Here is a 16,582-nt window from a genome sequence, read left to right as displayed (position 1 = left end):
TTGATATATCTCTTACTGTAGCTAATACAGAATGACATTGCTAGAAATATTTGAAGTAGATTTATTACAACTATTTAAGTGGATTTTATTTTTTTAAGTTCACCCTGAAAATGTTTGTATCAATGAATCTATTTACAAATTTCATATACAAAGCTCAATCTCAATTAACCTCACTTCACAAGTGAAAATCTTCAAGTAGCTCTCTTCCATGTCCCTGATGCATGTTCATAATGGGAAAAGTGAATGAGCACTCTGTACATCAGAGAAAGTTCTAGAAGCACAGCCATCTTAGCTGCCATTCACACAGGTATCTGTGGCTCTATTTACAGAGATGCAGCAGGCTGAGGGACACTGTCTGCACGCGTCCCACTTCTCCCCACTCTCAGAAGGCACCACTGCTACTCACATCCCAGAACCTGAAAGTGAGCTGGAGGTGGTCTGTGATTGCAAGGGAGAAAGCTCGGATGAGGGCAGGGCTCCCAAACACCCCTGACAGTACATCTCCGGAGCGGAGCAGTTGCTAAGCCATAAATTGTGCTTAACAGATACTTTAGATTTGCCCATGAGGTCTACTTTGTCATGTCAATTTTCAGGGAGAACTAGCTTGTTCTTGTGTGTCACTGAGATATTTAAACCTTATAAATAATACTGAATGCTTATAATCCTGCGCATCACTGATGACTGAAGTGTCTTTGTTTCTGCTATTGCATTTTGCCAGTTTGGGGGATATATTTTATTATGAATTTACTGTAGCTAATGTAGAGAAATAATTATTCATAATATGAACATATTATGAATATATTTTTATTATGAATGATAAAGCAATAAAGACAAAAGATCATAGACTTGCTTTAATTAACTCTGAGTTGAAGTCAGGATAGAGCAGAGAAGGTGGGAAGGTAACATCATAGGAACTGGGACACAGCAAGGAGGTGCTGCTGGGTCTAAGGGTGCCCTGCCCTCTTCCCCTCTAAATTTTGAACAGAGGTGAATCAGATTGGCAGAGTCAGGAAGATGCCCATGGGTATGCCAAGGTACTCAGCCCAAGACCCCCACCTCAGGGTTGACTTCCATGAGATAACTTTCTCCACAAAATAACCCTCTAAAGGGCTGAAGAGATCGCTCAATGGCTGGAATGGATGTCTGCATGCAGGAGGCTTGCCAACTGCAGCAGCAGAAGGTCTCCAAGCCAAGAGTGACCTCCACGCACAAAGATGGGTATAGCCACTGAGCATCTTTGGATGTGACCTCAAAAGAAACAAAACAAGAGTGGCAGACACATAAAAATCTAGAGAAAAAATGCATTTCTAAGACCTTTTAGATAGAGCTGAGAGCACAGCACAGCCCAGGCTAAGTCACAGGCCCAGTAGAACATCTGCACATAAAATACCCACCCTTGAGCTTTGCTCACTGAGAGGAGAATCAATTGGAAAAGGGCCAGAAGTGTGCACAACAAATCATACAAGCTGGAAATCAGAGAAAGCCAGAAACCTTAAATCCAGTCATGCCCACAAACTCCGACACCATGGAAGCTCCTTCACAGGCCATGATTCAGAGACTCATAAATAAATCTCAAGTGAGATCAACAAGTCACAGAGAGTCTTCCAGCTCCTGCACAAGGCTGAGTCATCAAAGCACCCTGAGGGGTCAGGTGAGCCCGGCACCCGCCCAAACAGAGACCCAGCAGCTGAAAACCTCCAGCCTCCACAATTGCCACCACGCTCCTGCTGGACCCCACTGCTCGGGACGAGCCTCACCCAGAAGTACTCAGGTATGCAGGTTGTGTGACTAAAATCTCCGGGCTTTCATGGAGCCAGGGACAGGCTACCTCCCCCATCTCTCTGTACTTACGGAAGTCCTGGCAATCACACATATGCCCTAAATCTGCCATCCACTTAAATATTTAATTCCAGCTGTATTGCCCTGTTAAAAATTTTGGACTTCCTGGAATGACATCCCAAACTCTACAACACTGATAAACCAGGAGTAGCACATCAGATCGGATGAATGTACTATAGAAAGTATCCAATCTCAATTGACAAAATGTCAACACAGAAGGCTTAACCCATAACAGTATCTTAGTAATTCTTATACCAGGGCTTGATAGCTCTATGGTGAGCTACAACAATCTTCACTACCTTTCTTCTAAGGAAACATTTTTTGATCATTCTTTTAGAAAATTATAACAAGAAATATAAAATAAATTATTGAGGGCCTGCTATAGGGACAGGCTTAAGGGGTGCTTGGGAAAAGTGGTCATAATGGTGGTGGGAAGGTGCAATGGTGGTGGGAAGGTGCAATGGTGGGGGGACTGGTGTTGGTATACTGAATATCTGCAACAAATTATCATGAAAAACTTTGTAAACCACAGTGTTTATAAAAAGTGTAAGGGGAAAATTAAATTGGGGAAAAAAATCCCAGAAACTTTAAATCCATCAGAAGAGAATTTTTTTCATCTGACTTTACTTAAGAGGCATTTAAACATTTATCATTTTTTTAAACGGGCACCTAGTTTTCTAGATAATCTATCTCTATGAAGATCAGTTCTCCAGCCATCACTGTTCTGCGACTTGGAGCTGGGAGCCCTCAGTAGAAGTTTTGCCCTCAGGGGTTCCACTCACATTTTTAAGTAATTACTAATTCTTTCAAAGAGCATGTTCTAAAGTACACTGAAGACAGTTCCAAGGACTGTTCTGCTCCTAGGAAATCTTCGTAAGTTTAATGGATTAGTTCCCAGAAATAGCAAAGTATTTGAACATGAAGGAAAAATCCTTAAAAATGTGAATTAACACCTAAGTCCCACCACCTCACCATGTGAGCTCATCTACCGGTCTTGTTCCAGAGTCTCATGAATAAATCTCAAAAGATATCAACTAGCCGCAAAAGTTCCTGGGATACCTGTTCCTGGCTGAAACATCCAGCATGGCCTCAGGAGAGGGGTAAGCTAAGTCCCCACCCCACCAAAGCCCAGGCAGACATACTCACACCCTAACAGCTGCCTCCATGCCTTGGCCAGACTGCCCTGTTAAATGCTCTGGATCTTCTGGAGCGATATCTCCAAACTCTATAATACTAACATCCCCGAAGGAGATCACCAGATTGGATGGGAATGTAATGGAGAAGCCAATTAATCTCAACTAACAAAAATATTAACACATAAGGCTTAACTCGCAGCAAAAACTTAGTAAACCCTCAGACAAGGACTTAATGTCCCCATTGTGAGACATAACAATTTCCAGAAATTTCCTTTTACTAAAATATTTTTTGACCATTCCATTAGCAATTTAGTAGTAACAAGCAATATAAAATAAATTATTGTGGGCTTAGACCTCAACCTGACACCATGCACAAAAATCAGATCAAAATGGATTAAAGACCTCAACATCAGACCACAATCCATAAGGTACATCGAAGACAAGGTCGGCAAAACCCTTCACGATATTGAAGCTAAAGGTATCTTCAAAGAGGACACGGAACTAAGCAATCAAGTAGAAACAGAGATAAACAAATGGGACTATATTAAACTAAGAAGCTTCTGCTCCACAAAAGACACAGTGACCAGAATACAAAGGCAGTCTACAGAATGGGAAAGGATATTCACTCAATACCCATCTGATAAAGGGTTGATATCAAGGGTATATAAAGCACTGGTTGAACTCTACAAGAAGAAAACATACATCCAACCCCATTAGAAAATGGGCCAGAGAAATGAACAGAAACTTTTCCAAGGAAGAGATACAAATGGCTAAAAGGTACATGAAAAAATGCTCTACATCACTAATCATCAGGGAGATGCAGATCAAAACAACCATGAGATACCACCTCACACCACAGAGAATGGCACACATCCAAAAGAACAAAAGCAACCGCTGTTGGAGAGGATGTGGGGAGAAAGGGACCCTCCTGCACTGCTGGTGGGAATGCTGACTGGTCCAGCCCCTTTGGAAAACAATATGGACGCTTTTCAAAAAATTAGAAATTGAGCTTCCATTTGATCCAGCAATACCACTTCTGGGAATATACCCTGGAGAAACAAAAAAGTATGGTCGAAATGACATCTGCACTTATATGTTCATCACGGCACTGTTTACAATAGCCAGAACCTGGAAAAAAGACCCAGTGCCCAAGAACAGATGACTGGTTAAAGAAACTCTGGTACATCTATACAACAGAATACTATGCAGCTGTTAGAAAGATGAAGTCATGAAATTTGCATATAAGTGGATCAACATGGAAAGTATCATGCTAAGTGAAATGAGCCAGAAAGAGAGGGACAGACATAGAAAGATTGCACTCATTTATGTAATATAAAATAACAGAGTAGGAGACTAATACACAAGAATAGTAGTATATAATACCAGGAGGTTGACTCCATAGCTTGGAACTTGGCCTCACACGCTGGGGGAATGTCATACCGAATGGAGAAGGGAACACCAAATAAAATGTGTTTGGAGATCCCTCGTGGTAAGGGAAATGCGTGCTGAAAGTGGACTAGTGACCGAACATGATGGCCACTCGATGCCCCGATTTCAGACCACAACACCCAAAAGAGAGAGAGAACAAATTGGAATGCCCTGCCACAGAGGCGAGATGAGGTTGGGGGGATGGGACTGGGGGGTGGGAGGGATACTGGGTTCAATGGTGGTGGAGAATGGACACTGGTGGAGGGATGGGCTCCCAAACACTGCATGAGGAAAAACAAACACAAAATATATGAATCTGTAACTGTACCCTCACTGTGACTCACTAAATAAAAATAACAAAATAATAAAAAAAAAATAAATTATGTGGGCCTGCTACGGTTGCAGGCTGGTTGGAAAAATGGAGACAATGGTTGAGGGGAGGAGATAGTGATCGTGGGATTGGTGTTGGAATACTGAATGCCTTTAACAAATCATCATGAGCAATTTGTAAACCGGGGTGTTTAAAGAAAGTGGGAAAACATGTGAAGTTAATGGAATAACCACACATAAAGAGGCTGAAGGCAGGACGTTGTTAACTACAGCTTCTCTGCAACCAGCTAGCAAAGGACTTGGTTGCTAGGCCTCAGCACTCCATGGGGTGGAGAGGGTCCAGAATGAGGCTTCTCCAGGCCAGCGATGCCTGGAAGCCGCCCCCCCGCCCCCCCCCCCCCAGCACTCTGGTCTCAAATAGAATAAGAGAACAGTATAGCATCTGTAAGTAAAATGTTTATTAAAAGACTGATTTGAATATCCCACAAATGAAAGAAGGGTTGCTGAATAATTTTCCACTGATTTTTACAACCTGCCAATTACAACCATTGTTATTATGACATGGATAGGAATAATTTTTAACATATATTTTTACTTACCAACTCTTTCACCAAAGCCAGAAAGTTCAGGATAGAGCTTATATTCATTTCTAGTATCTGCCCAAAAAGGAGGGGGAATTCAGAAAACTTATTAGCATGTTGTATATAAATCATCCAACAATGCCAAATCTTGCCCTTACTATGAAAATCAAGTCATTATATTTGATAAAAACACTATCAGTTGATAATACATTAACTTTAAATAACTGCCTGTATAGAGCATAGACAGAGGATAAACCCTGCTATTGGTATAATCCAGAACATACAAGCTGGACCAGAGGAGCAGTTAGGGTGCTGACTACATGCCTGCACTTAGGAGCCCAAGCTGGATCCTTGGTCCCACAGGGCCTCCTGCAGGAACGGTGCCCTCCCACAGATTGAGGAGTAGTCCCTCCCAGTGCTGGGTGTGTCCCCAAAGCAAACCAAAAAGCCCTTCAGATATATCAGTAAGACTTAAAAAAAATTATTTGACATGCACAGGATGATAAATTCCTATTGCTAGAAGCTTAAATACTATTTTAGTATTCTACTTTTTGAGGATACTGGTGTTAAAAAAAAGAGCTGATTCTTATAAAAACTAAAGAGTCTAAAAAATGCTTTGCAACATATTATTTAAATTATTTCTGATATAGAAATAAAAGTAATAACAGTTTTCTATTCCAAAATAAATATTTATAAAATAATAAAACATTAAGAGTCAACTTTTTTGTCTGGGTGATAATAGCTATACGATCTTTTAAATAATACTTAATGCTAATATTTGTTACTATTAGATTAGAGCACTAGCACAGCGGGTAGGGTGTTTGCCTTGTACACGGCCGACCCAGGTTTGATTCCTCTGTCCCTCTCGGAGAGCCCAGCAAGCTCCCAAGAGTCTCCCACCCGCACAGCAGAGCCTGGTAAGCTACCCGTGGCATATTGGATATGCCAAAAACAGTAACAAGAAGTCCCACAATGGGACGCTACTGGTGCCCAGTCGAGCAAATCGATGAACAGTAGGACAACAGTGCTACAGTGCTATTGTTTAAAAATTAAGAGGACGATTCCATTAGATTCTTTTTCAACTTTGTTCAAGAAAGGAAAATCGCCTCATAACAAAGCATTTCTAGCTCATTATAACCATTCCCTCACCGTGCCATCATTAGGATCAATCATTAGGATTCACACTTTAAGGAGAGTCACTGCTCTTACATGTGGGGGACAGGACAATTCAGGACAGTCTGGGTCTACACTGAGCACAGCTATGAAAGGGTGATGCAGAATAAATGAGTGTTTTTACCAGCATTAATTGTTGGAATATAGCTCTAAATATGTTAGGCCTGACTTTGGTTCGTCCTTGCTCCCCTTGCCCAAGGAGCTTAGGTTTATCAGTCACACCCATCAAAGTGCTCCCGAGTCACTCCCATTCTTTTGTTTATCTGTAACCAATTCTACCAGTTTATCTGCTCTTCCCTTAATCAAACTCTGTTAATTGGTAAGGTCAGAACTTCCTAGGACACTGAATATTATAACATTGCCTTTCTCTCCTCTTTATGCCTTTTGAATAATTTACTTTAAAGCTATGTCTTTTTTGTATAGACACAAGAAGACAATATTATGTTTTTATAACTTAAGACTTAATTGGCCTCGATATTCCTTCCTGGACATCTGCTTTCTCCACTTAAGCCTCAGTTGCCCTCAGTTCCTAGCACCCCAAAGTAGGGTCCCCGATGTGGGACGGGAAGGATCCAGGGCAAGCGGTGAGTTATGTGCTACCCTGGCATCGAGATGGGCCTGGCCAAAGTGCCTAATTCTTAACTATAAGTTAAGAGCTTGATCATAGACAAATGCTGTCATGATCCAATAGTAATTATGAGACTGGGACCCTGCTAGGGATAGGAAAGACTGATCTGGCCTGAGCACTGTAGTCTGAGATTGAGATGGCCCCAGGAGAGCAATTCTATAAGCTTTAATGCATCTCTTATTGTGTCCATACAAAATGATTAATATTATGAATTCTTATATGTTTGCTGGCTGAGGAGAAGAGAAACACATTCATGGGACTCTGCCCTTGGGTGGGTCTTCCTGCTGAAAGAGAGATTCTGTCCTAGTGAAGGCATTCCCCTAAGAGATAGAACTATACCCCCTATGGATTGTAACCACACCTTTAGATAAGCCCCAGGCTGCTGGGGGACGGGGAGATTTAAGGTAGCTGTATGAGGGGGCAAGGGAGAGTTCCAGAGGAGAGTGTATAGAGGGAAGATTGGAATAAACTGCAAGTGAGACCAACCATCTTGGCTCCGTTCCTTCCTTCGCCTGCCACATCTTCGCCATCAACCTCCCCGGGGTGGGGAAGCGGCTGGAGGCTACCGAAGTCGGGTGGCGGGAGAGACAGCTGCTGCCCTAGGCCCTGTGCCTGGCTCGGCGCGGTGAGGCATCCCTTCCCTCGCCCGCGCCTTTTCTTTTTATTTTTATACAATTAATAAAGAACATGTCTGAAGTTAAAGGTCTAGAATTTATCTCTTAAATTCTGACTCACAAATTCTGGCCCTCTGACATTGTCCATGAGCCCCTAAGATACCGACATACCCTCTGATATTTTCTATGTACCCCTAAGGTGTCTACATACTCTCTGATACTCTCCATGTACTTCCTAAGGCACCTATATACCCTTTTAACAATTTCTCATGTACCTGTACTTTGAAGATATTAGTCTGAGAATTTTGTGTATATAATAAGATTGATATATAATTGGCAGATTGAAGAAGAAGAAACAAAAGCAACTTTTAAAAATTGATGTGACTAGTGGTAAAAGCACATGGCTGGTATGCAGGAAACCCTAATTTGATCCCTGGTAACACAAAACTAAAACCAAATATCCTGAATAAAAACTATGTAGGAATTAGATTGTAAGTAGGAGACAAGACGTAAGACAAAACATATGCAAATTATTACTTTAACTATAAGAAAAAAGCACCTCTAAATATAAATTATAAAGCATATTTCATTTAGCACAGATAACCAAAATTATCAAACACTCGGGAGTGAATTTAATCACAAAGGCAATGAAACAATGAAATCTTATAAAAACAAAAAATCTTAAATGAAAAAAAATGGAAAGATTATTCTACAGATGTCAAATTAACTAACATATACATGCATGCTATTGTAAGTAAAACCTTAAAAAGCATAGAATTAATATAAAATACTATTATTTTAACTAAAATTGAATATTGGAGGGGGAATAATTAATAAAATTATGTTAAAAATGTATGACATATTAGTATCCAGTAACTGAAAAAATAAAAATACTGCAAGAAGATCTAGATCCTAAATACACGGCTGTATATGAGGTGGAAGTGCCATAAAAATGATTGAAAAATACAAAATCTGTATTTAAAAGATGCTTATTCTTACATAAAATTTAAAACTTTCATATAGCAAAATATAAAAATAAGATCCACAGGCAAATAGCACACATAAAAATAAATACAACTTAGGTTACAACAAACCGCCATTTATTACAGAAAGTGCTTGAAAAAAAAAGAATCTATAGGAAAAGAGTGAACTAGTAAAATGAAGACTTTTCAGAAAAGAATAAATCCAAAATATTAGCAATTCATTATATGAAAAAGCTTATGGCACTAATAGAAAACAGAAAATACAATCTGATAATAATGAGATACAAAGTAGCCTTCAAACTTACTAAGAAAGCTTCAACACTAAAAATGATGAAAATGTATATGGGGGTGTATGTAATGAGAGGTGCACTCGGCATGGAGCGTCCATTGTAGGGAATGTATATGGTGGGGCATATACATGGTGGGGACGGCATATGATAGGGGATGTACATGGTAGGGAACAAACATGACATGTATGACATGAATTGTACACAGTGAGAAACATAAATGGTGGATCGTGCACACAGTGGGAAGTAGATATGGGATGATGTATATGATGGGGCATGTACATGGTGAGGAATGTATATGATGGGACATGGACATGTTGAGAAGTGTATGTATAGTGGGGAGTAAATATGATGGGCATGGACATGGGGAGAGTACATAAGGTGGAGAATGTACATAATGATGAGTGTACTATCCATAGTGGGTATGGATATGCTGGGGAGTTTGTATGGGGGAATTAGTATATGAAGAGGTATGTGTACGGTGGGAGTTTTATTTGGCAGCAATGTACATGAAAGGGAATGTGTGTGGCAGGGAATACAGATGTAGGATATGAATAAGATGAAGATTGTTACAGCGGGGAGTATTATAGTGGGAGATGAATGATGGGACTGTTGTAGTCTAACACCTTTAAAAGAGCAATCAACCAAATCTGTTTAAAGTTTTTTTTAAATTCAGGAGCTGAAGAGAAAGCACAGTGGATTCGGTACTTGTTTTGCTTGTAGCTGACTCAGGTTCGATCACTGGCACCACATATGGTCCCTGAGTACTGCCAGGAGTGACTCCTGAGTGAAGAGGCAGCAGTAAGCCCTGAGCACAGGTGGGTATAGCAAAAAAAATCTTTTTAAACATATCTTTCATCCTGTCATAATCATTCCTGGTAATTATCTTTTTAAAAAGATGACGGTGTATAGATAAATTAACTTGGAAAGATATTAATTGTGGCACTGTCTGGCATGTAAAAAAGACCAAAATAAAGTTAATACCTATCAGTAATGTAGTAGCTAAATCTGTACATATGCACCATCAAGATATTAAATAGTCATTGAGCTATATCAGTTGACTTCTGAGATTTTCATGAAGTCTTGTTGAGCAAAACAACCAAAAAAAAAAACCAATATAAAATAACATGTGTACAACAGAATAGCATTTTTGTGAGACGACAACAACAAATATCAATCCAAGTGTATCTCTGTATCTCTGTACGCCAGGTGTATCTGTGTATCTCTGTATACCATATATATTTGTGTATTTCTATGTACCATATGATCTGTGTACTCTGTGTACCATGTGTATCTGTGAAGGCACAGCATGCATTCATTCACAGGAACTTCTGGAATAAGTATGAAAGTATGTGGTATCTGCTGAGACAGAGAAGAAAGAATAAAAGGAAAATATTTATTTATATAATTTATAAAATTTACATGTCTTGTAAATTTCCTTCTCTCTGAAAAGTCATCATCTGAATGAAAACAAGTTTTCATAAACTTTGAGATTGTCTCATGTAGAAGAGGCTTCTAAATGTATGACATGATATATATATATATATATATATATATATATATATATATATTTTGCTTTTGGGGTCACACCCAGCAATGCTCAGAGGTTACTCCTGGCTTTGCACTCAGGAATTGCTCCTGGCAGTGCTTGGGGGACCATATGGGATGCCGGGGATCGAACCTGGGTCGGCCGCGTGCAAGGCAAACGCCCTACCCGCTGTGCTATCGTTCCGGCCCCTGACATGATATTTTTAAACATAATTTTTTTCTCACTTAAATATTAGTTCTTCTATTTGGCTCCAAAGTTTAACAAAGTGGCTTATTTTGAATGATACTTAACAATTAATTAGAGCTATACTTGAATCACAACAAAAAATACTTACCTTGAGAACCAGAGTTCACTTGGACCTGTGCAGAGGGACGCTGGGGTCTTGACAAAGGTTCTGGAGGTAATTCTCTAGCCTGGAAGGAACAAGAAAAAAAGACAGAATTTTAAAAGTCCCATGTTTTGCTTAGGAGCATGTAAGGCCTCGCTTTTGAATGAACTCATGTGACAGATTTAACCTAGCACTTATCGGCCAAGCACAGCAGGTTAGACAACAGCAGGCACATCCACAGGCTGCTTTTTTTGTGTCCGGATGCCTCCCTCATCCCAGACCTCTGACAGCCTATGCAAGTGCATCAATGTGATGACTAGCTTAGCAACCAGTGAACCAGAAGTGCCCACTAGAGCCCAGTGCTTCTGCTCTGTACAGGGGAAAGCCAAAGAGGCAGTGGTGGAGCCAGGTTGACCGGCCCACACCCTCGCTGCACCAGACCTCCCAAGCAGCTTCTGCAGAGCTACTCAGAGCACCAACACCTCTGCACGGAGAAACCCAGCCACGGGAAACAGTTCTCCTTCAAATAGGTGAAAATTAAAGGTCAAAGTTGCACAACAATTTCACAAGAACTTTTTGTAAGTGAGATTATAAGGGAAGTGTAACAAGATATTAAGAATGAGGCAACAAGAAAAGAACTTTCTAGCTTCCTTGTGACTGAGAGAAACATGCGTATCAAACATTACAGGAGGCTTCCTCTGCTCCTTTGCTGCTTTTCTCGCATTGATTCGCTGTCCTTCATGTTCATACTTTTCAGTAAAAGAATCAAGAATCTCATAAAGATCTTCAGCTTGGGCAGGCCGTGGTATATCTCCAAACAAAATATCATAAGCACGGATATCTTGGCAATAAAATCTAATAGGAAGAACAGATTATGACACTCTTTTAATAGATATAGGTCTTTTCTAGAGTTCAGTGTAGAACAAAGCCCTGTGTGTGCGTATTTACTCGAAGAGTAGCGTTGGGCCCTTCATATATTTACTTTCAAACTCCATCTACAAACCATGGCCCATGTTATATCCCAGATTCATCCCCCCCTCTCAAAACTCACTTTGAGAAGCAAATATCATAGAGATTTGAACATTCTTCAAACAATAATATAAGAAATCATCACACATATATCCATACAATATACAAAATATTATAACTATGTAAACCCACACATGTATCCACATATACAAATGCATGCATACATGCACATAGTGAGAAAAAGCATATACATATCCACACATACACATACATGTATACAGACATAGGAAAACAAACACATATTGATGAACATATCAGCACTTATACAAGTATACCTATAAAAACATACATCTTCATAGATTTTTTTTTAAGTTTATTAGAAAAATGGTGCCAACATAGGGCTTTGTAATCTCCTTTGGTGGCTCGGGGTGATGGTAGACAACATCTCGCAGGGGCCGGGATTATTCTGTGCTAGGATGTCACTTCTGGCAGTGCTCAGGGACCATATGATATGCCAAGGATCAAACCATGAATCAAATCACATGCAAGGCAAGTGGCCTACCCTCTGTCCTATTTCTCTGGCCCAGGTTTTGTAACTTACTAAAATGTTTATTTGAATCAAAATTATATAGTGAGTTACCTTGAATTTTTGGAAGCCCTGCACTGGGTAAGAAGTGCATTTGATTTGGCTTATCTAGGATTTAGATGAACAAACATTAGTTTCATAGTCTTCTGAAGTTCTAGAGTGAGAAGTTTCTAAAAGCATCCTTATTCATCATTTCCAAATTAGTAAAGCCAATTAGTAAAGGCATTTCAAAGACAAAGTGTTCTGAAAATGTGTTTTTCCCTATTCTTCCTATCTTCTAGAGCTTGCAGCTGAATCTGGTGTCAGATACACAAGGGAACTCTTGAATAGAACCAGATACTTAAAGTATGAAAAATGAATTGACAATTGAATATATTATTATTATTATTATTATTATTATATGGGCTGGAGCGATAGCACAGCGGTAGGCGTTCGCCTTTCACGTGGCTGATCCATGTTCAATTCCTCTGCCCCTCTCAGAGACCCCGGCAAGCTACCAAGAGTATCGCGCCCGCATGGCAGAGCCTGGCAAGCTACCCGTGGCATATTGGATATACCAAAAACAGTAATAATAAGTCTCACAATGAGAGATGTTACTGATGCCCGCTCGAACAAATCAATGAGCAATGGGATGACAGTGACAGTGACAGTGACTATTATTATATGGCAAAAATAAAGGAAAATTATGCTGAGGTAAATGCTGAAAGGCAATAAAGCAAAATGAAATTAATGTCATCTTAAAGGAGTAGAATTTTTTCTTTCTTTTCCAAGTTTTCTAAAAGTATAGATAACTTTTTTATGTAAAAATATGCGATATTGGGGCCTGGAGCGATAGCACAGTGGGTAGGGCTTTTGCTATCAACCCGGGTTCGATTCCCAGCATCCCATATGTTCCCCTGAGCGCCACCAGGAGTGATTCCTGAGTGCATGAGCCAGGAATAACCCCTGTGCAATGCCCGGTGTGACCCAAAAAGAAAAAAAAAGCAATATTTTATTTTGAAGAATTTGCTAAAAATGTTAAAGTGACAAAAAAATGTTAAAGTGACAGTATGTTGAGCACCTTTATAAGTCTTAGATTTACTAGCTTTTAACTTCCTTCTACACTACACTGTTTTTTTATATTGAATTTTTTAAACATAAAAACGTAGAGCTATACACCCTTGTACTAAAAAGAACTATGTAAATCTATGAAGTGTTATTTTATTATTACATGCTCTTAAAGTAAATTAAAATTATGTTTTACACTTACTTTCTTTTTTTCTTTTTTCTTTTTTTAATTTTATTGAATCACTGTGAGATAGTTACAAGCTTTCATGTTTGAGTTACAATCACACAATGATCAAACACCCATCCTTCTGCCAGTGCACATTCCCCACCACCAATATCCCCGATATAGCCCCCTTTTCCCACCCTCCCCCTGCCTCCATGGCAGACTTACTTTCGATTAGTTTCTTTCCTTTCAATCAAACAGCTACCTTCCAAAGATATGCCAGCAAAGAGTCCCCTTGATTTGCAATATGTAAAGACAGCTGCAGAGCTTCTGAGGGCAACATTTCCCTCTAAATTCCTGAAAAATCCAAGGCTTCGTATCAAACTCTAGAAGAGCACTACCTGAAGCCCCACCCGAGACAGAGGTCAAAGCTGTCTTTGTTGTTAGTGTGTTTTGGTGTTTTGCTTTGTGCAAGCTCACTGGATGGCTAAGAAGAACAACATATTCTAGAAATGTGACCCAGTCCAGGATTGACTGAATCACAGTATACTGGATTCATTTAACACTGAATCTTCCCAGAACTAAGAATTCTTTTTATTAATAAATAAATGTTTGTTTTCACTTGGTTTTGGGTGCTCCAGACTTACTCTTGGCTCTACACTCAGAGATCACTCCTGGCAGTATGCAGTCGACCATATGTGATGCCAGGGATCAAACCCAGGTTGGCTGCATTCAAGGCAAGTGTCCTAACCACTGTACTATCACTCTGGCCCAAACTAAGAAACCTTTTTAGATCATTTACTTTGTGCGTGACTTTTATAAGCAGTCTGGGTTTCAAATATGTCTAAGTTGCTCTATTAAACCAAAGTACCATAGTACTTCCTGAATAGAGAAGAAGAATATACTGTTAGTATGTAAACATCAAGTAACAAACTTTTTAAAAGAATTTTTCTTCACTTCACTTGTATCACTTGTAGTCCTGTTGATCTTCGATTTGCTCGAGCGGACGCCAGTAACGTCTCCATTTGTCCCTGTCTCGAGCTAGTGCAGCCCAATGATACCTGCTCGCTCCAGGAACAGGAAGAGCCTCAAATCATTCATTCAGAGATTTGACGAAGAAATCTGACCATCTAGTTGGTGGGCGGCCACAAGGTCTTCTGACATCCCATGGAATCCAGTCGGTCACAGCTCTAGTCCAGCGGTCGTCTCTGAATCGCATGACATGACCAGCCCATCTGATTTTTGACGCCTTGGCAAACGAGACAGCATCCCTGATTTTTGACCGTCAACAGAGGTCAGAACTCCGGATTCCTTCTCTCACTTGAGTGAGACATGATATTCCCCACATAGCTCTTTCGATTCCTCTTTGGGATACCCTAAGAGCATTCTCATCCTGCTTGCGTAGGGCCCAGGTCTCTGAGGCATATGTTAGTGCAGGAAGAACAGTAGAATCAAAAAGATGTGCCTGGAGTCGGAAGTTCTTTGTCCTCTTAACCACTCCTTCGATGCTCTTGAATGCATTCCACGCTGCTCTCTTCCTCCTGCGCAGTTCTGGCACCAAGTCGTTCCTCATGTTGATTTCTCGACCCAGGTACACATAGCTGCTGCATTCGGAGATGTTCGTTCCATTGAGAGCAAATGGAGCTTCAGGGACCAGTTTGTTTTTCATGAACATCGTCTTGTTGAGATTCAGCTGCAAACCAATCTTTCCACACTCGTGGTCGAAGTCAGCCAGCATTTATGCCCCTTGGCTAATGTTTGGTGTTATGAGAATGATGTCATCAGCGAAGCGGAGGTGGTGTAATTGCCAACCGTCTATCTTCACTATCTTAAGAATTTTTCTTAACTAAAAAAAAAAAGACCTTTTCCTCTTCTGATCAATGATGCCCAACTTATTTATCAGTTAATAAAAACTGACTATCTTGGCATCTTTAAAACTTAAAAGTGGGGAAGGGGGCGTAACCGGCACGCCCTCGGCCCAGATAAATCCGGAGCCGCTGAGTGCGAATCGGACCCTCTGCGCCTAAAGACTTTGATTCCAGAGATCTAACACATTCGGGCATCTAGCGCAGCATCCGATAGCAATGCACTGGGACTGCGAACTGGGCTACAACTCTGTACTGCCGGGGGTGGATTTTTTTCCTCCCCACCCTCTCTTCCTGCATGGAAAGTGGCGCCATCTTCTAGACTCCAAACCCAGAGGTAATCGGTTTTTACTTTTGGGGCTCCTAGGAACTCATGGGAAGGGGGCGTAACCGGCACGCCCTCGGCCCAGATAAATCCGGAGCCGCTGAGCGCAAATGGGACCCTCTGCGCCTAAAGACTTTGAATTCAGAGACTTCTTACAGCAATGCACTGGGACTGTGAGCTGGGCTATGTAATTTCTGGCAGAATTTTCCCCGGACTTTATACAGAAATCCAAAACCGCGCGGATGCTACCGCATCCGCGCAACTTAATACTTATAATTGTCAGCAATGTGAAACGGTTCCTTTTGAACAGGTCTGACTTGGGGGGGAAACTCCAAATAATAACAGTAAGTTTTTGTTGAAATATTGAAGGTTTTTAATGTAGCAGTCACCTCTCTGGACTGTGAACTAAGCAAAAGCCCCACGCTGGCTGACGAGGCGTGGCGTACACCATACTATGAGGCGCAGGAAGGGGATGAGGGGGAAAAAGAAAAAAAAAAGGGAAAAGGAAAAAGGAAAAAAAAAAGAGAGAGAGAGAGTTATGTACTTGTAGCAGTGGGGCTACATATCTATTCATTTCCAGCAATGGAAAACTAATTTTCAAATGTAGTAGGTCTGTCTCTCTTGGGTGGAAACTCCAACAACTATAGTGAGTTTTGTGTTGAATTATGGAATGTAATCAAGGTAAAGAAAAAATGAAGTGAAATTCATTAGTTATACAGTAGGGGGTAGGGGGTGGGGGCGGGGGGTATAC

General features: G+C 40.5%; 1 protein-coding gene across 3 annotated transcripts in view; it reads right to left on the bottom strand.

Moving 5' to 3' along the window:
- SH3YL1 (SH3 and SYLF domain containing 1) overlaps positions 1 to 16,582 on the bottom strand; it is a 40,973-nt gene that overhangs the window by 5,394 nt on the left and 18,997 nt on the right. For all 3 annotated transcript variants that reach the window (XM_055120495.1, XM_055120494.1, XM_055120493.1), the window contains exons 6-9: positions 13,870 to 13,998; positions 11,563 to 11,731; positions 10,883 to 10,961; positions 5,333 to 5,389 (exon numbers count right to left, since the gene is read on the bottom strand). In XM_055120495.1, the coding sequence (XP_054976470.1) occupies positions 5,333 to 5,389; positions 10,883 to 10,961; positions 11,563 to 11,731; positions 13,870 to 13,998 (434 nt within the window). The remainder of the gene's footprint in view (positions 1 to 5,332; positions 5,390 to 10,882; positions 10,962 to 11,562; positions 11,732 to 13,869; positions 13,999 to 16,582) is intronic.

The sequence above is a fragment of the Sorex araneus genome, chromosome X (genome assembly GCF_027595985.1).
Source record: "Sorex araneus isolate mSorAra2 chromosome X, mSorAra2.pri, whole genome shotgun sequence".
NCBI classification, from domain to species: domain Eukaryota; kingdom Metazoa; phylum Chordata; class Mammalia; order Eulipotyphla; family Soricidae; genus Sorex; species Sorex araneus.
Note: the sequence above shows the minus strand (reverse complement) of the source record. Positions and strands in the feature narration are given on the sequence as shown.